Source organism: Telmatherina bonti (genome assembly GCF_933228915.1).
Source record: "Telmatherina bonti genome assembly, chromosome: 14".
Classification (NCBI taxonomy): Eukaryota; Metazoa; Chordata; class Actinopteri; order Atheriniformes; family Telmatherinidae; genus Telmatherina; species Telmatherina bonti.
In genome coordinates this window covers 27,204,751-27,224,313 of record NC_136612.1, presented here as the reverse complement: position 1 = coordinate 27,224,313, position 19,563 = coordinate 27,204,751, and the positions used below count along the sequence as shown (strand labels likewise).

General features: G+C 38.9%; 3 protein-coding genes across 3 annotated transcripts; 2 read left to right on the top strand and 1 right to left on the bottom strand.

Annotated features, from left to right (window-relative positions):
• Window positions 1-606: 606 nt before the first annotated feature.
• snx8a (sorting nexin 8a) lies at window positions 607-8,869 on the top strand. Its single transcript, XM_079252444.1, has 13 exons — window positions 607-665; window positions 1,312-1,439; window positions 1,999-2,128; window positions 2,798-2,988; window positions 3,162-3,282; window positions 4,509-4,645; window positions 4,809-4,889; window positions 4,990-5,150; window positions 5,280-5,409; window positions 5,490-5,558; window positions 6,258-6,407; window positions 8,158-8,307; window positions 8,655-8,869. Exons 1-13 carry the CDS (start codon window positions 629-631, stop codon window positions 8,733-8,735), a joined length of 1,566 nt encoding a protein of 521 aa, XP_079108570.1. The 5' UTR covers window positions 607-628; the 3' UTR covers window positions 8,736-8,869.
• A 2,060-nt stretch (window positions 8,870-10,929) lies between these two features.
• nudt1 (nudix (nucleoside diphosphate linked moiety X)-type motif 1) lies at window positions 10,930-16,247 on the bottom strand. The gene is made up of 4 exons (XM_079252197.1): window positions 16,113-16,247; window positions 15,778-15,938; window positions 14,008-14,153; window positions 10,930-11,209 (listed from the first exon to the last, which is right to left on the bottom strand). The coding sequence occupies exons 2-4, from the start codon at window positions 15,927-15,929 to the stop codon at window positions 11,037-11,039; spliced, it is 471 nt and encodes a 156-aa protein (XP_079108323.1). The 5' UTR covers window positions 15,930-15,938; window positions 16,113-16,247; the 3' UTR covers window positions 10,930-11,036.
• An 896-nt stretch (window positions 16,248-17,143) lies between these two features.
• mrm2 (mitochondrial rRNA methyltransferase 2) lies at window positions 17,144-19,357 on the top strand (the record flags this gene model as incomplete). Its single annotated transcript, XM_079253379.1, has 2 exons — window positions 17,144-17,429; window positions 18,522-19,357. The coding sequence occupies 2 exons, from the start codon at window positions 17,144-17,146 to the stop codon at window positions 18,950-18,952; spliced, it is 717 nt and encodes a 238-aa protein (XP_079109505.1). The 3' UTR covers window positions 18,953-19,357.
• Window positions 19,358-19,563: the final 206 nt, after the last annotated feature.

The following is a 19,563-nucleotide window of genomic DNA, read 5'->3' as shown; positions in this document are numbered from 1 at the left end:
GCAATTTCAGAAGTGTGTTGGTGGACTGCAGGTACGAGAGTGAGAAGTTTACGAAAATGGGCATTTACGACATTTCACATGAAATAAAAGTCTATGACATAGTTAACATGTTATGCAAATTAATTCTGAAGCAATAAAACTAATAAGTCAGGCAATAATTCAGCAACATTTGAAATATCGGTGTTGGAAGAATGTATTATAAGGCAAAAAAAAAAAAAAAAAAAGATGAACTGAAATGTACATGGTGCACTTGGAGGCAGCATTTTAACACTTTTTAAATATAAAGAATGAGGAACAGAAAATGGACTAAAATAAGTTTGATGAGTGAAACCAGGATATGAACATCCACGAGTTAGACAATATTCCCCAGAATATTTATTTAAACGTAGCGTCATGCTATAAAAGAGTGCTGCTAAGTATCCACCAGGGTTTATTCACATCGTCAAAACCTTTCCGTCCGGATCAGCGCAGTTACCGGAGAAAACTCTTCAGCTGCGCGTGAACGTAAGTGACAGCTGCTTTCTTCCCGGGGTTTGGACTTCAACCAGCGCTGTCTACAACTTTAAGAAGCAAATTACTTGTTTTTTCTTCCCAGCAGGAAATCACATGGAGGTGCTCTTGTGCTCACATGACAGTCCGAGCCATGGCAGGAGAGATCAATGAAGGTACAGTGCGAAAACTTCTTTAATCGTTTTAGGACACTGTCGCCAAATTTACTGTTTTTGTGCGAAGTGATTATTTAATTTTTATTATTATTATTTTTTTTTATAAACTACGTGGACACGTGGAATTTTCTGCTCGCTGAGATCACGATGTGAACTCACTATTGAAAAGTTTTGGGAACATGGTGATCTGACTGAGGTTTCTCTTTTTTTAAGAAGCCATCACGATTGTTTCATTTGATTTTTATCTTTTGCCTCTCCTGTAAACAATGACTGCTAGTGTTTTAAAGACCAGATCGCTCAAAGTCTTGTGGACTTGTTTTCTTTCCACGAGAAAGCCTTTTAGTTTTGCCTTCCAAGTCCTTTAAGTCTGATATTATCTGACATTTATTATCTTCTTGCGTTGCTCACTTCTAGTCATTTTTACTGAAAAAAAAAAGCAATATACTCCACCTAATTTTTAAAAATGTGTTTTGAATTTATCACATTATAAATACGCCAAAAGATCCAGAGCAAGTCAGGGATGATATGAAGTCCCATGACTCAGCTGGTACAACATGTGATGTCAATCAAACCCTTACTAGGCACCCTGCTGATAAAATATTTAATATATTTATGCATATGATGCTAGGTATTGTTCCTCTTTTAGGTTCAGTTCCTGCCTATTACAGGGAAGTGTACGAGGCTATCAGTTGTAGAACAAATGAGAGAGTCCAGGTGGAAGTTTTTCAGCGGCTGCTCCAAAGATCTGCTCTCTCCAAGGCGACTCTGAACCAGGTGAGGGGTTCATGTATAGATGAATCATCAAAAGCTGTTACACAGCTATAGTTGGCATGAAACATCTCTATGATGAACATGAGAGGAATCATCTTGTATAGCCACAAACCCACAGAAATATAGACACGTTGTAAAATGATTTGAGGTATTTAATCAGTCATTAATTAATTATGGTAAATTCTTAAGCACAATACTGCTTAAACAGTAGTTTTACTCTAATAAGATGTACCTTGTGTTATACATTACTTATATTATTTAATCATTTATAAGTATGATGGCTTATCAGCAGAGAGGAACAGAAACCACTTTGCTCCCCCCTCCTCCTAATGCCGAGAGATGCGTATGAAATAACTGTGAAGGTAAAATGTTCACAGTTTATTTCAGAGCCTGCTGATGTTGCACCAGAATTTCCCTTTTCCTGACCTCTTTGCATATCATCTCCTTTGTGTCTACTGTGTACTTTTTTTTTGTGCACAGAGGAATGCAAACCACAATTGAAGTTGGATCTCAGACTGAAAAAATGGCGGCCTTCGGGTCATATTGTCTTTGTCCCTCTCAGATTGCTGAGCATGTTGACTCCATGGATGGATTCCTGAGCAAGCTGTCCCTCTACAAAGCCCTTGCTTTGATTGCGCTTGCCCAGCAAGGAAAGCAACCGAGTCCCAAACTCTTGGAGAACTGCATACAGGGTAGGTGACAGCGTTGCAGTGACAGCAGGGGAGTAAATTCTTTGCTTAATGAGTAGCTTGGTAAATCTGGTGTCCAAAGGCAACCTCAGCGATTCCTCTAGTCCTGTTAAGATGTTTCATACTCTCAGGGCAAATGTCACTCTTTTTATTGGCTCACATGGATGTTCTCTAGGACGGTTTGCCACCTTTAGTGCACTTTTACAGCAGTTTGCAACAGATGGACGGAAGCTGTGTTTAAGCATAGCCTTTTTTATGCACTTATCCCACTTTGAGAAGTTGACAGGGTGAAGCTTTTTGGTTTTCACAGAGGTAACCATTATGCTAGCTGAAGTCGGACCCATCCACCTTCTGGGATTATTTAAAGCCTCTTTGTTATTTCAGGTGTAGCCAGTATGGCAGCTTGCTGCATGCCACTTCCTGGTCTGCACCAGAACAAGTTTTCTGCATTTGTCGCACTACTTTATATTCAATTCACCACAGTCTTGGAATGTCCTGGAAGAAAAACAACGACAGATCACATGAATGCTGTTCTATTTAAAGACAAATGGAATGAAACAGAAAAGTGGTTTTAAACTCAGCATTCCTCACAGTTGCAAAATTCACAGCAACTCTTGGTGCATTGATTTAATCACGAAAAACAAATGTTAGTTCTGGTTGTGTGCTCAACAGAGTTACCAAAACCTCAGCTGGGGGAGCCGAGGGAGCTGAGTGCCTTGAGGATGCAGCCGGCTCAGGAGAACGCGCTGACAATGTCGGAGACGCTGGATAAACTTCTAGATAGAGACACGGTGCAGGTGGAGCTCATACCCGAGAAGAAGGGCCTGTTCCTCAAACATGTGGAGTACCAGGTCACCAGCCAGGCAAGGATCTCAAAACGGAATCATTTTAATGGCATTTCTGTCATTAACGTGCACGTTTAACCCTGTTAGGGTACAGTAATTGAAATACAGCCTATAACAATACTCAGTTAACCATTTGCTCTGATGATTTAGTATCATCTGAGCATTTTCTAACTTTGTTTTTTGCCTTTTAGCGCTATAAAATATCAGTTTACCGACGTTACAGCGATTTCGACGTCTTCCATGAGGTTTTGCTCCAGAGGTTTGCCTACAGAGTGGTTCCTGCGTTGCCACCTAAAAGGATGTTAAAGGGAGGTAAGTTCCTTTGCATTTCTTCGCTTCCCTGCTTCCTCGTGATAAGATTAATTGTCACTTTTTCTTTAGCCCTGTGCACCGCATAAAAGGCTGTAAAACATTTGAATATGTGGGCGCTTCGGTAAGCGCTTTCTGGTTTATAAAGAATGAGCCTTGATGGGGGAAATGCTCAGCTGTTCTTCCTGTGTGTTCTGTTGCTTCAAACAGTCTCTGCAGTTCATGAGAGCCGCTGCCTGACAGAGACACAGAGACCCGTGATGCATGAAATGAGCCTGTTTCACTTCACAAAGACTCATTTGTAGCTTTGGAGGGATAATTATGTCAGGTCACTCTCCCTGATGAATCCTCATCAAAAAAATCTCTCGATTTGACAAAACTTACTTTAGTTTTTAACTAGGTGTGGAATTTTTCAAAAGGCACTTAAAAACTTCTAAGCATACAAGCATTCATGTAGGGATTTTTAACCATCTTTTGTTCGTGCAGCCCCATAACATCACACTCCCTCCTCTGTGCTTCGGTGCCAGGACTAAAAATGTACTGTGCTGCCCCTGGGTATGCTAAATCTCACATGTACTGGATCTCATGAGAGGGAAACAAGTTTGTCTTGATGTCATCTGAGCGAAAGAAATTGATTATTTGGACACCTGCTTCCTGTTTTTTGCAATACCTGAGGACTCTTTGTAAAGCTGGAGAATAATGACGCAACTTCAAATCATTTGACACTTAAAGGTGGAGTATGTAGGACTTTCAATATTTTCAAAATAAATTAACTAATAAAATAACTACAACCATAATTAGAAAGTTTTTTAAACATGTAGGTTCCAGTCTGTCCATATTTGATGTGTTATTAAATTACAAGTTTAATTAATGACAAGGACCTTTCTTAAATGTTTGCCTACCAGTAAAAAAAAAAAAAGTGCCTTTTGTCATTGTCATTATTAAACTTGTAATTTAATAACGCATCAAAAATGAACAGACTGGAACCTACATGTTAAAAAAAACTTTTTAATTATGATTGTAGTTATTTTTTTAGTTAATTTATTTTGAAAATATTGAAAATCTTCCATACTCCACCTTTAAGTGATGTGCATCCGAGTGGTCTAATTTTTTATTATGTTGTTGTATATGGCTCCACTTTATTTACATGAATACTCCTGTTAAAGGCCCAATGTGTGCTTTTTAAAATGGATCCACATGGATTTGTTTTCTTTCGAATGTGTCCACAGTCCTGACTTCAATCTCTGAGCGGGAGTTCATTGAGGGGAGGAGACGGGCTCTTGGCAGATTCATTAACTTGGTGGCTCGCCATCCCTTCTTTTCCGAAGATGAGCTAGTCAAGACCTTCCTCACCTTCAGTGGCTCGGTGTGTTGTTACTTTTAACATGTTTCCTGGGCACATGGCGCTGCTGATAAAGCACAAAAAGCATTACTGCCATGATGAGTGACAGCGAAACACATCCTGTTTTAGCTGCTCCGTGTCCTTTTTTTCCCCCACTCACACACTCCTCACCCTGCTTCCCGAACAGGATGTTCAGACCAAGCTGCGTGACACTTACAAGAAAACGGGCGACGAGTTCATGACCAACAGAATTGCAACCCAGGCTAAGGTTGGTGACATATAAGACAGCTGCAGGTGTTTCTCTAAAGCAATGCGCTCCGTTTGAAATCCAAACATAACAAAAGAGCTTTGTCGAACCTGCTTTGCAGGAATATCTTCCAGCAGACATTCAGGCTCAGTTCTCGACAAGCAGAGACCTAATTAGGAATATCCACAACAGCTTCCAGCGGCTGCGGGACAGAGCTGAGAGAATGGCAGAGCGCTCGAAGGAGAATGCAACAGATTTACTTCTGTTTGGCAAAGAGCTCAGGTAGATCATTATTTTCTAAGGTATTAAGTTAAATCCTTCTGTTGTGTCCACAAGTTTTCTTTATATAATTAATGTCTTTGGCAGCTAAGATGTTATAATTTCATATTCTCTCCGTGTAATTTTCATCAGTACTTTGGGCTCAGATAGTACATCTCTTCCCTCCTTGGCTTCCTCACAATGCACCTGGGGGACCCTGCGTCAGTCTCTGAAGAGCCTGTCCGTAGAGTTTGCGGTGTTATCTGACAAAGCGGCTCAGCAGGTACAGCCCTCAGTCTTTCCCTGCTGTTTTTGCTCAAAACCACCACTGTGTGGTAAATGTTGCTTTGTTTATGTCCTCAGGGCAGACGGGAGGAAGATGATGTTGTGGAAAAGCTGAATCTCTTCCTAGATCTGCTGCAGTCATACAGAGTGAGCGAATTTCACTTTTTGCTTTGGGCTGTGCCTGTTTTGAAACCTATTCCACCTTGAAAAACTCTAACCTAAAGTGACTTGGGTGGTTTTGTTTTGCTGTGTGAGGTGCAAATAGAAACCAGATTGCAAAGATTTTCAAATTCAATAAGTCTATATTTCCAAAAGAACATAAACAACATCAGCAATGTTAAAATCGAGACATTTTACCATTTCATGGATAATATTAGCTCATTTTGAACTTGACAGCACCAACACATCTTAAAAACGTAGGAACAGAAGGCTGGAAAAGTAATTGGCACAGAGCAAAAACAAGTATTTGACAACTAATTAGGTTAACTGACAACAAGTCAGTAACATGACTGGGTCTGAAAGAAGCATAAAGATGGGCAGAGGTTCATCAGTATGTGACAAACTGAGGAAAAACATCTCTACATCTTCAATCCTAAGTAATGTTATACTCAAGAATACCACATTTTTTACAAAAAAAAATGTTAAGGAGGTTTTTAGGTCTAACTCAGTGACTGATAAATGGATAAATAACTTTTTATAAATGAATAAATTAGTGGTAATTCCTAATATCTCCCCAAGTAATTTTCCTGTCACTCTTTTGCTGTGATGCTTTTGTAGAATGCATTGCTCTGGCATTTTCACGCCGATAACAAGCCCTTTTATTCCTTCCCCCCCCCCCCTCTGTAGGATCTTTGTGAGCGGCATGAGAAGGGTGTGCTTCATGAGCACCAGAGAGCTTTGCACAAGTACGGTATGATGAAGAGGCAGATGATGAGTGCCACTGTGCAGTCAAAAGAACAGGCATCTGTGGAGCAGCTGGAATCACGAATTGTTCAGGTAATTGTTGTAATACCACTATGAACACTCATATTTAGAGATAATATCCTGATGGAGGCATGCAAATGGAACATACTGACATGATTTGATGTGGATCTTCCACACTAAGCTCATGCTCTTAGCTGTAGTTATATGTGGTGCGACTGAAAACCCAATTTCCTCAACTTCAGTTATAAAATTTATTATAGTTTGAACTGCTATTAGGTTATTTAGGTACAAGTACAAACCAAATGAGTAAGCAGTATTTTTAGTGTCTCTATGAACTAAATGTAAACTTTTAAAAGTGTTGCCAGGAGCAACTGCAGAAAACAGACATGCTTATTACTGTGTTAGACCATCCTTCCTTTTGATTATGCTTTAAATGGAACTGAGGAAACTAATTGTAGTTTTACAGAGGAATCTGTGTCTGTGCTTTCTGTCAGTGGCCTACCCTTGCTTGGAAGGATTTGGTGTTTTATGGATACTTTTTTTTTTATATCCAATTGTGACACCCTCACCAGTTAAATTGCAGAATCAATCAAAACATATTACTTTTGTATAAGTTTTCTTCTGTTTCCCTCTAGCACACAATCTATTACCATGTTACTAGTATCAAATTCTGTATTTGTAAAAAAAAAAAAAAAAGAAAAAAAAGAAAAAATTGACATGTGAAGACAATGTAAACAGTTTTGTTTGCATTTGTGAAATTAAGTTAAAAGGAACAAGTTTTACGTAAAAAAAAAATCAGTCAACTTTCCTGGAAAAAACTGTTTGTCCATGCGACTATATAATATTATTTTCTTATTCTGTACACTGCTGCACCACCCGCTGGCTTAATTACACTGTATTTGCTTTGTCTTTGTGCCTTTACTCTTATCTGTTCCTTTAATGTTGACTTTCAATTTCAAAACATGGTAGACCTTTTACAAAAAGCATAACATTCAATTTTTATTCCCTTTTAAGCATCCCTTTTTATGTCACAAATAAGAAACTCATTTTGAAGGAACTAAAACACAGTTTCAATCACGGGTACAAAGAGTCACATTTAAAAGAAAAACAATTAATTTGCTGTCTGCTCTTGTAACCCTGGTGGTTTTCATCTTTAGGCTGCAGTTCCTCCTCGTCAGCAGGGTTTGTTGGTGTTTGCAGTGCGGTCACATTGTTTTGTGTAATTCTCTCTCAAAATAAAAATAAAAGTAATTTTTATCTTTTTATGTCTGGGCTGGAAAATTTCTGAATGACGGCAGCATTGATCTCTAGCAGAGAGGGGAACAAGATCAAACAGTAACTTAATTTTTAATCAAAATAAAATAATAGTTTTTATAATAACTATATAAACATTATTTGGGTACTTTTTGTCTCCTATCACAGTCCATGCTCTATGCCAGGGCTTTCCACATTTGGTCCTTGAGGGCTGCTGTTCTGCAGGTGTTCCATGTGTCCCGGTTCCAATACACCTGGCTTACACTGAATGGATCAATGAAATTCTGCACAATGACTGATTCATTTGAGTCAGGTGTGTTGGAACAGGCATGCATGGAAACCCTGCAGGATTGTGGCCCTTCAAGACCGGCGCTGGACACCCCTGCATTATAAATTTATCAAATGTCAATATATGAATAAGCTGTAACTGGCAACTTCTTCAGTTGAGATGTCTTGCAAAAGATAAAGTTAAATAATTCGTCACTTCATTATTATCCAAAGCAAGATAAGATAATTTATTTCCATGCATTTAATGCTAATTTTGTCTTTTTTTTGTTTTTGTCAATAGCAAGAAAGTGCCATTCAGACCATGGAGCTTCGAAACTACTTCTCCCTGTTCTGCCTTTATCAGGAGACACAGCTCATCTTCGCCTACCTTCCAATCACATCCCACATTCTCGGGTCTTTTGTTAACTCACAGGTCCAAGGACACAGAGAGGTAAAACCGCTTGTCTGGAAGTCCTTTTGTCACAGATCTGCCTCACTATAGTGAGGAGAGTCAAATTGGTTAAAATTGTCTTAAAGTCCAACAAAGTGGATTCATTTCAATAGTTGATGTGGCTAAATAATCGTTACATCAGGGATTTAAATCTGCTTCCACTTGATGCGAGCATGTGAACGTTTCATACCTGTTTGTATGTTGAAATTAAGTGAAATGTTACAGGGAGCATTTTAGATCCACTAAAATTCCAGCATTAAATTAAGAATATCTTTTGTGTGAACAGCTACAGTATTTTAGCATTTAGTAAAACCAGAAGTGACAAGAATATTTCTCCCTTTTTCCAGATGGGAGAGGTGTGGAATGAACTCCATCCGAAGCTTGGGTGTCTGTTTGGTGGCAAAAATGGCTTGAAACCACCCATCTGAAAGGGAAATGCATGCGATGAAGAGGACAAACACTGCCACCGATTATGTTTGCAAGCTGGAAATAAAAAAAAGCTCCATGAGCTAAAGCAAATAAGTACAATACTAACCATTTTCCATCCATTTCATCATGTATATTGCACTCACTAAGAGAATTTGTAAAGTGATTTGGTTCTTATCGACCATATTATTCATGAAGGGCAGTGAGCATTTTATACTGTTCCCAATGAGGATGTAACACCTGTTTTAGAATCATTTACAGCCGTCACCAGGCAGGGAAGTCCTTTAAACTCTGATTTTCTTTTTTTTTTTTTTTTTTTTACAAGGGATGAAGGGTGGTAGCGTGTTCATACATTCTACTGATGTACCAGTTTATAACTTCTAAGAGGTTTAACGCACTAAGATAGTGGGAAAAAATTAAGAGGGGCTCAAAGTCTGAGTTTATTACCTATCATTAAGTTTCAACTTGCTGAATAACTTTTAGTTTCTAAGAACATGTTGCTGTATCCTTTTAAATTTTGTACTTTTGTGCCATTTATTTTTTTATATTCAGTCTGGCTTGAAAGTTTGACTCGTGTGGAATTTTTACATAAATACAACCTACAGTATTAGATTTATACTAAAGTCCTAAAAGTCTATTAAGACAACCTAATTTAGAATAATTCAATCAAACAATTTTGAGTCCTTCAGTCTATAGTTGGCATGCTCGTAAACGGAGGTAATTTAAAAGCATCGGCAAACTCGCCAGGAGTGGTTGAAATGCTTATTCAATAAGAGGCTTCAAAAGTGACTGAAGTCAAAGTTCAGGAGTCTGTATGCTCGGTTTGATCTGTAACTCAAGGATCACGTGAGTCAAGAGCTGTTGCAGGTTAATAAATATGTTTTTGGACCAGCGAGAAAGAAAACGAACTATATATTTGAAGAACATCTGTGAAACATGGCAGTGGTGGCTTTATGATCTGGGCATGTTTGACTGCATCAAACATGCCCAGGGTGGCTTTCACTACTATTATTGGAAAAAATTATCCTGCATTAACAGAAAAATCAAAAGATGTGAAGACTATTTAATATGAAAAGAATCTAGGTGACACATGAAAATGGCCTTACGCATAGAATTGATTCAAAGTGAATTGTAGGAGTAACGTTTTTTTTTATTTTTTGGCAACGATAAAATTAGTCCTGACCTTAACCGAACAGAGGTTATAAAAAGACTTGAAATGAGCAGCTCCTGAAGGCAACATCCCAGAAATAAAGCTGATCTGCACCAAATCAGGGAGAGAGAAAAAAAAAGGTGTTGAATAGGTGTTGAGAAATCCAAATGATTGAGATTCAAACTTTCAAGCCTGATTTTGTGAAACTTCTTCACTTTGCTGAAAATATTTGTAGGACTCTTATACTATATAAGCTGTTTTAAAAGCCTGACCTCAAACTGTGTGAGGCTACAAATGAAAGGCATTTGATGCTTAGATTATCTCTGGTAGTAGTGACAACATATGACAATAATAACACTACAAGATACATTTTACTACCAAAGATGAACCATAGAAATATGATCAAATATGTTGTGAACCTTCAGAGGATTTCTATACAGCTGTATATACGGAGGACTTCAGGTCTCATCATGCTGCCAGTAAATCACTCCATGTTGTTTATCAAGAAAAATAATCAGTCTGATTGTTGTTGAGCTGCTTTTTCTCCAATGCTTTATCAGACATTTAAGCACATTTTGTCTCTGAGCAGACATTTTTTTATTAAAAAATATCAAAATAACTGAAGGGACAATCTAAGCTAATTTAAAGAAGCCATCTCACCAACTTCAAAGTAATGGTGCCACTGGAACTGACAGCATACATGAACAGTTAAATTTGTTCTTTATAAACCCTTCTCTTGTACTATGTGCACAGTATTAATCATTTGACTAATTGATATGAATCCCACTGACATTACAGTAGATATTGTGAATATTCCACTTAATATGTCTTTTCTGGATTGTTTTAAATTGGAAAAAAATAAAGAAAAATGATAAAATAGACATTTCTTTCAATGTGTTTGCTTCTTTCATTCACCTGCCGTGCCTTGCAAAGAAAAGAGACTTTACACTTAAAACAAAAACAGGTTTAATTCTAACAATGTGGACGCACCGAACAAACAGGTAACATAATTCCATTTAGTCTAGAGAACCCTCTGCTTTGCAGTCACAAAATAAACCAGGATGAGAATATGAACTGTGATCATTTTAAAGGCTGATGAGTCCCCTTTTGCTTTTATATTTTTGGTCCACAAAGCAACAGCGGCAATTGCACATCAGAGCTCCTGCACTTCCTCCAGGGTGTGGCTGAGAATCACGTCGTGACCTTGAAACTTGAAGTAACCAGTAAATTTCTTTTTCTGGAGCATCAGAGGGAACCAGAGGACGTCGTCAGGCCACATCTGACTGAAAGGAATTTTGTCGATTTCAAACCACTGAGGTCTCATTTCTACAAAACAAAAGGAGACACAGTAATTGGAAGTCATGCAAAACACTTGAACTGCATTTTTATCTCAGATGATCTTAACCCGAATAGAAGCGCAGGTGATGAACAACCACTCATGAAGCCCCTCATTAGGTTTGATTATTTCCAGCAATTTGGCTCTTGTCTCCGAAAAGAGGTGTTAAATCCACATCCGTTTCTTATAATGAACCACATTAGTGTTAATCTTTCTCCTTCACTAATCCCGGCTAACCAGCTTCAGTGTCTTTTTCTTCTTTCCATGGTTTACGTCTAACTGCTTGTAAAGTTTGGGTTCTCTGTGTTGAGTGTTTCCAGCCTTCGCCTGGCTGACCTTGGCTTATTTCTCAGGAAATGTACATTACTGTGAATTAATTCTGCTGGAGGCCTTGGCTTCTTTTAGATAATTTCTTTTTTTTTTAAGCCTAAAGAATCCTCTCCTTCATAAAAACCCTGTTTTTGCTTGCATGTCTGTCTGGAACAGGCAGTGCTGCCGCCTTAAACATTTCAGAAAATTTGACACAAGCCCAGATTAAATGAAAAGGAGGGGGAAAGCTTTTTAGTTCATTCTGAGTATATAAACTTTATTTATGTAGCACTTTTCAATATAAAAAAATAAGGTGATTCACAAGGGCTAACAGCCTCTGTGATATGTTTTCAAATAGGTTTTTAAAAGAAAGCAGAGTGCACTGATCTTTAGTCTAAAGAAAGTTCCAGAGACTGGGTGCCATTGAACAGAAAGTTCTGTCTCTTGTTATCAGCTTAGTGTAGAGCACCATCAGTAGGCCCTCGTCAACAAAACTCTCTGATATGACCTGGTGCCTATCTGTGAAGAGCTCACCAAGTCAGTAAAACAATCTTAAACAACTGTGCAGCTGTGTTGGTGGGCATTTTTATGGCTTTGTGTCAATGCTGCATACATCATAGGTGAAGGTGTCCCTGTACAGCTTCACTCAGATGAGCCACTGTGCCTTTACTAAGCTCTCACGTAGTGAATTTTATTTATTGCACAATTTAAAATATGCAAAGACTCCATTTATAACACAGGCGATGAAAAGAACACACTCTGAATCAATACAAAAACATGATAAATCTCAAAAAGTTGTGATTTCAACTGAGCCTGACTGCATGATTGTGGCAACTGAACATGGCTTTTTTTCAGCATAATCAGCATCAGCTGAACCGGAAAAGCCCTGATTATGAGTCTGGACAAGCGATAGAGAAAATCAGTGACCAACTGAAAATCAGTGGAAGAAAAGATGAAGAAGAATCAGTCGGTATGGAATGAGTCACCAATCTGAGCCGCCCACCTAAAGGATGAAACAGACTCTTAAAAAAAAAAAAAAAAAAAAAAAAAAGACAGCCAAGTTGTTCAGATTTGATTACAGGGAAACAATCAGAATCTCTGTGACGGCACAGACAGAACAGTAATGTTAACCTATGGAGGATGATGTGTTAACTCATGTTAATTTTCTGCTGCCACAGTGGATGTGTAGCCTTACAGGTGCAGCACAGAGGAGGGAGTGTGATTATATGGGACAACATGAGCGTTGATGGGGATGCAGTTCATAAATAACCCAAAGTTCAACTGAGAAAAACTGAGGTGAATTTAATTGCTTATTTTAAGTGAAGGCCTTAAAAACATGCAACACAGCCAGTGGGGTTTTTTCTGATTATTGTTTTGAACTCAAACACAACAAACAACAGCATGATGTGGGCACACTGTAAATTAAAACATTTCTCTCATCTCAGACGGCCTCATTTAAACTTTATAGCTATGAACTTTGTCATTCTGCCTCAGATGTACAAAAGGAAGTGACATTTAAAAGGAAGTAAAAGTAAAATGGGGATTTTTATGTCATTACAAGTTATCTCAGATTTAGAATTCTGTTACAAAAAAACCCCAGTTCCCTTCTTGTTTTTCATCCCTTTAAAAGAAAAAAATCCTGGAAACAAGTACCATTTCTCCATTTCAAAGAAACCGCTATGAAGCTATTGTATTGTTGTTTTTATTATCCTCACTCATGAACTATATATAAAAGATTGAGAAAGCCTTTGTGACATTTCTGAAGAGGTGAGTTGAAGGTCATCGGGTGGTTTTCACCGTTCCCATCTAGACAGTGTCACGCATGCCGTCTCTCCCGGAAAATACAAAAAATGGGCAAAGAGAGATAGCTGAGATGGGGGCTGTGAGTGTGGGGGTGGATGATTGACATCTATCAAACTTCAGCCTGCCTGTAGCTTAAAGCTAACAGAGCTAATCTGAAGCTAACAGCAGCTAACCAGCTAATGGTGGTCGGCAGGCTAAAGCTAAATCATGCTGTTAGCTGGCTAAAACAGCATCAGCTGTGCTCCACTCTTTTTGCAGTGGGATATATGCTACCTGTCAATCAAAAGGACACGCCCTTTATTATGTTGAATTTCAAAAGGAAACTGGTTATACACATGAGTTATAAAACAATTCACTCCCCCCCACAGTTGCAATGAAGGTAAACCTAACTTATTAAACCTGAAATTTCTTTCTTTTGTACCAGGCTGTAAATATGTTTATTTCTGCTATGAAGTTGGCCTTTTTAACATGGGACTCTAAGGGACTTTGCTCCGTTTCAGAGCCCCTAGTGGATGAGGGGTGAACTGCAACTTTTGGCACTTCCACATAGGCTTCACTTTCAACCTCTAGAGGTTGAGGCTATCAAAAGTCTGGTGGCTGTTATTATGTCGCCAGACTTTTGATTTTAAAACTGAAACGCAGGTTCTATTTTTTCCCACTTTAGGGGAAATCCTACCGTCTGATTCGGTTGGTTCCCCGTTGTACGCGTCGGCTCTGAAGATATGGACATCAAGCAGCTGCGCTTCCCCCACAAATTCAAATTTGATATTTCCGGTCTTCTCCAGTGCATCCACAGTGAGGCTACTTTCTTCTTGAAGTTCCCTAAGAAAGAGACATGAAATTATGATTTTTTTTAATAATGTGCATTTCAGAAACAATTCCCCACTCCGCTTCATATAGATAATAAAAGCTTCTCGGTAAGAGTTGTATCCGTTCCAGGAATTAGATGCTGTTTTGGATGGGAAAGCTGAAATGATTTAACATAAAAACATTTTTGTAATAATCTAAAGAAGACTGTGAAATCTGAGTGAAAGGCTTGAACAATCAGCTTAAACTGGACTTCATCCTTCATCCTTTTTATTTTCCATCTGACTGCTTGTCAAGAGTCTTGGGACATCACTAAGTTTTTGAGTATTTTTGCATTCTATACACAAAGATGGTCTCTTGGCATGTTTGGGAGTGGGCCTGGTTGCTTTCAGGGCTTCCTTCCTTTGGCTTTGTAACAAATTTCCTGCTGGTGACTAATCACACAACTGATCACAATACATTACTTTCTTTAATAGTCTTACGGAAAACCAAAACCTGCACCCTGTTATTTAACTCCACACACTAGTTTTTCATTTAATGAAACAAAATGAAAAAAATGAAAAATACTTTATTAATCCCCAAAGGGAAATTCAATTTAATTTGGTGTTACTTAAAACTTGGAGTTGATAAAGTTGGAGATTTTTGGATCAAACAAGGTTGCTTAGATAAAAGATTCTTTCATTTCTGTTCATTACTGACTTTTCTCAGGTTCAGTCTAAGAGATGACTGGAGTGCAACTTACTTAGAGACAATATTTTGTTTATACCGACTTGTAAAGTAGCACTATGCAACTTCCTGAGCTTAACAATATGCGTTACTGACTTGTTGTGATGCCGCAGTGACAGTTATGTACAATCCTGGAGCTGTTGTTGCCCAGCAACGTCCCGATGCCAAGAAACCACATTTTACACTTTTCTCTCCCCCCCCCCTTTTTTTTTTTTAGGACAATCCATTGTAATGCAAAAATTTACAACAGGTTTTCCCTTTCTGGCACTGTGGCACATGCAAACATCTGGATATCGACCTGCACCGTGGCTGATTTATCAAAAGAAAAGAAAGATAACATACGGTAACTAAGAAACAAGGAAAAGAAGGAGAGAAAGGAACAGAGCAAGAGGCTAGAAGTTAGAGGGAGTGTAAAAGTAGGATGCAAGATGGATGATGAATTAGTGGTCATTAGGAGGCACCTAACAAAAACAATCTGTCCTGCAGCATTAAATCTAACTTCTGCATGAAGTTTCTACCCTCAAACTGCAGGATCAAGCTCTGAAATCAGATCACAGTCCATCTGTCATCATTGTCATCATACTAATGACCTGTTAAACATATCTGTCCAGTGCTCATAAAAATTACTCCCCCTTTGTACTTTTAATGTGTTTTAATCACAGACCCTATATTTTTACAGTCTATGGTTTTAATACTAAAACATCCTTATAATTACCATATTGACTCAGGGGTTGTTAGATTTAGTAGAGGATTAGATTTCAGCACATTACTGCCTTGTTAATAAATGTAACATTCAGTGATGTGATTCATTTACAAGGGCTGAGGTCTCTTCTGTTCCTCTTTACGAGAAAAAAAAAAATCCAATCTTGAAGTTTCTCAAAGAACCTTAAACAACCAAAACAGCTGCACTGACCTTCTAGCAGCGTCCTCAATTTTTTCCCCAGGATGAACTTTGCCCCCGAACCCATTCCACCTGCCAGCCCCAAATCCCCTCTTCTTCATGCCCAGCAGCACCCTGCCTGGCTGGACCACCAGCACCAGAGTCAGCAGCTTGGAGCTCAACATTTCACCTGACTGAGAAGAAGGAAGAAAGAAAGGAAATCAGACGAAAAGAAAAGTAAATAAAGCAGAGTAAGTAACATTAGCTGCAATTGTTCTGAGAGTCGTGTCTGTGCAAACATTAATGCATGCTCAGATAAACACACGAAGCGTCGGCACGCAAGAGTAAAAAGTGAGTAATGTCAGCACCTGATGAAGAAAAACAGACACACTTTGGGTTGAAATGATACTCCCGCGTGGAGCGTAATGTCGTGGTCACATGATGCACTGATTTGTAAAAGCATGGATGTGTATGTTTAACGCCAGAGTTGGTCGAAGAGTTCCACCCCTCAGTTAAAAATCTAGTGTTGCACGTGTTACCTTAATATAGGTTCGACTAGAAACTGTCGGAGAAAACAGCGTGGACACGTTGGTATCCTAACTCACTGTAACAAAACATGTCACTTTAAAACGCAGATAGTTATTAAATTAAAATTTTATCTTTGTAACAGATTAAATAATGCTTCGTATTTTACAAAAATAGATGCAATATTGAGTCGTACACTGTTTTTTCCAACAATATTTTTAATGGAGATAAATTGACCCCAAGCAGTTGGGGTTTGCAACATTAATCTAGCAAAAGCAAGACTTAAACTAAATGTATTATGTACATATTCCTGTCTCGCTACCAAAGCTTTTGTTACAAACTAGTCTTTATTTATTTATTTATTAAATCAAAGGTTCTCCAACAGAGAAAGTTATCAGTTCAGTAGTATCAATTCCTAACGCCGTATCTACATGCTAATGTATCTGAATAATCTGTATCTGTTTATGTATCTATATGGTGGAGGTTATTGTGTAAATCAGCCTTTGAATTGTACAAAATGTAAATAAAGGGAAATGTTTTTGTTTCTACACTTTTAAGATTCTTCTTATTCCTAAAAAATATCATTATTATTATTAATATTATTAGTATTATTATTAATAACAACAACAACAACAACAACAACAACAACAACAACAACAACAATAATAATAATAATAATAATAATAATAATAATAATGAGGAAGAAAAAGAAAAGGTAAGCAGGTAAAATGTAAAATGAGCAAAATCTTGATAGGAACTATTAGCGTGTAAAAACACTATTTGCGTTTCAGAAGACGGGGACTTAAAAGGGTGTTGCACAGAGGGTAAACGCATATGTACGCATGTGCAGTTTGCCATACATGACCCCGAACAAATGTGGCGTCCCTCCTTAAAGAGATGTTTCCATTTCTCGCTAAGTTTGATGAAGAAGCTGAAGGGGAGAAGTCCCACGGAGCAGCGCTGGGTGATGCGGCAGCTCAGAGATCCGTATGTTAAAGCTTCTCACGACCAAAACTTTCGGTGCAGAAGCGCCTTCAAGCTGCTGGAGATGGATGACAAGTTTCAGCTCTTACAGCCTGGTTATAGCGTGGTGGACTGCGGAGCTGCACCTGGAGCCTGGAGCCAGGTGGCCGTTCAGAGGGTCAACTCCGCAGGGACAGGTGGGGGGAGAGGCGTTCACGTCCACCTTAAAACAGCTGAAACACAACACAACAAAAAGTTTGGTGGTTTGAAAGCTCCACTAACAAAGTGATGCACACAACCAAACATGGTAACCTTCAACAACTCCAGGTTGAATGACGGGATGCCACCCCTGGTATAAAGTGTGGAGGTGCTAAGTTGTTGTATTTATGTGCGTGTGTGGATAGTCAACACTCTACCAAGGTCTCTGGAGGTTTAAAGTCATTTGCAGGGGTGCTGCCCACACGTTTACCTGTGTTGCTCATTCCACAGAAACAAGTTCTACCTCATTGTAATGGTGACTAATCGGGATTTCCAATAGTATATAATGCAACACCAGTTGGTATTATAAAAATAAAAAAAATCAACCAAACAGAAATATCCTTACTATTTGTAATAACTTGGATGTCATTACATATGAAAATTACACATCCACAAATGCTTATGTTTACCTAGTTTTGCATCTTCTGTGAACAACAGTAAGTCTTTCAGTTTAAACCTCTGTAGTTTTGACAGTGAAATGCTGTGCTAATCCTTCTGAAAGTGGTATTTGTTTGTTGTGATATATTTTCAGTAGGTAACAGGTCAGGTTATCACCTAAATTCTGAAATTATGGAGTCATACTGTTAAGAAACAGTCAGGAAATGGTTTAGAAATGGCGCCTACATAGCAGCGTGTGTTGCTGTGAATCATATTTTAGGGCAACACAACAAAACTTTATTGCAAAATCAGAACTGCATGGCATTTAGTTTTTAACTCTGAATCGTATAGTTTCCCCACTGTGCAGCCTGAGGGGCTGAAAATGAAGGCCATTCAGTATTGGGTTTTTTCCCTGCATGGATTCTCTGCATCTTTTACATCTTACGGCCTGCAGATGATGAAATCTACAAATTCTTCGCAATTCTCTAAACGCTATATCTGTAGGGAACAACTCAGATTGATAGCTTACATTAATCTAACGTAATAGTTTGCACTCCGTGTCCTTTTATGCTGTTTTAGGCTGTTTATACAGCTGATCTATAGGAGGGAAATGATGAGATTTTTACAAGATTCTCTGTTTCCTGTCATCTTAGATCCAGAGTTAGCACGTGGCACGGTTATTGGCATTGATCTCCTGAACATACCACCTCTGGATGGCGCTCGCTTCCTCTGCAGTCATGATGTCACCCACCCCACCACGCACGCCAAGCTGCAGGAGCTGCTCCCCTGCGGCCAGGCTCATGTCATCCTGAGTGACATGGCGCCCAACGCCAGTGGCTTCAGAGACATGGACCACGAGCGACTCATCGCAATGTGTTTGTCTTTGATAGAACTGGCTGAGAAGATTTTACTCCCTCAGGGCTCTCTTGTTTGTAAATACTGGGACGGGGTCTTCGCTCATCAACTCCAGAAGGAACTGTGTAGTGTGTTCAGCAGTGTTCGGACCGTAAAACCAGATTCCAGCAGAAAGGATTCAGCTGAGCGATATTTCCTCGCCAGAATGTACAGGAAGCCTGAGAAGTGATGCTTACTGAAGGGCTCGCTGTGTGTGTGTGTGTGTGTGTGTGTGTGTGTGTGTGTGTGTGTGTGTGTGTTTCTGATCAGGGACTTGTCTGAACTGGAAGAGGCTCGTCGCTGTTATCAAAAGGTGGCAGTGTTGAGGCGTCGGTGAGCTTCACCGCTGCAGACACATTTGAGGCTGTGATGTCGTTGCTTTTCTCTGCAAACAGCAGCAGCATTGAATCAGTAAAACGTAAAGCTTTGCAAGAATCTGTGAGATATTCCTCAACAACCCAGCGCTGTGCTCCCTCTGAAGTTATAGTTTGCCCCAAGTGTTTGTTCTACACACTTAGTCTGATATTTGCTTTGTTACAGCAAGTCATTTACCCGTGGTGCCAATTCTAATAATTTGCACTTCCAGTCATGCATATGCAGCCATTCTCTGAGGGAAGAGACAAACTTACATGCAATTGTTGCACAGAGTTTGATTAATGGACAGTGGAATGATGCCAGAATGTGTGTGTTGGGAGGCGTCGAACACTGGACGGTGTTTAATTAGAGTTGACAGATCACACTCCCTTCTTAATAGTGTTTTTTCATATCGATTTGACTCGATGATCTTTAGAGCAACTTGGA

Coding starts and splice junctions, on each gene's coding strand:
- snx8a (XM_079252444.1), top strand. CDS start 629: ATGACAGTCCGAGCCATGGCAGGAGAGATCAATGAAG. Junction 2,989..3,161: donor AGTACCAGGTCACCAGCCAG/GCAAGGATCTCA, acceptor TTTGCCTTTTAG/CGCTATAAAATATCAGTTTA. Junction 8,308..8,654: donor AGGTCCAAGGACACAGAGAG/GTAAAACCGCTT, acceptor CCCTTTTTCCAG/ATGGGAGAGGTGTGGAATGA.
- nudt1 (XM_079252197.1), bottom strand. CDS start 15,929: ATGTTGAGCTCCAAGCTGCTGACTCTGGTGCTGGTGGTCCAGCCAGGC. Junction 14,154..15,777: donor ATTGAGGACGCTGCTAGAAG/GTCAGTGCAGCT, acceptor TCTCTTTCTTAG/GGAACTTCAAGAAGAAAGTA. Junction 11,210..14,007: donor GGAACCAACCGAATCAGACG/GTAGGATTTCCC, acceptor TTTGTTTTGTAG/AAATGAGACCTCAGTGGTTT.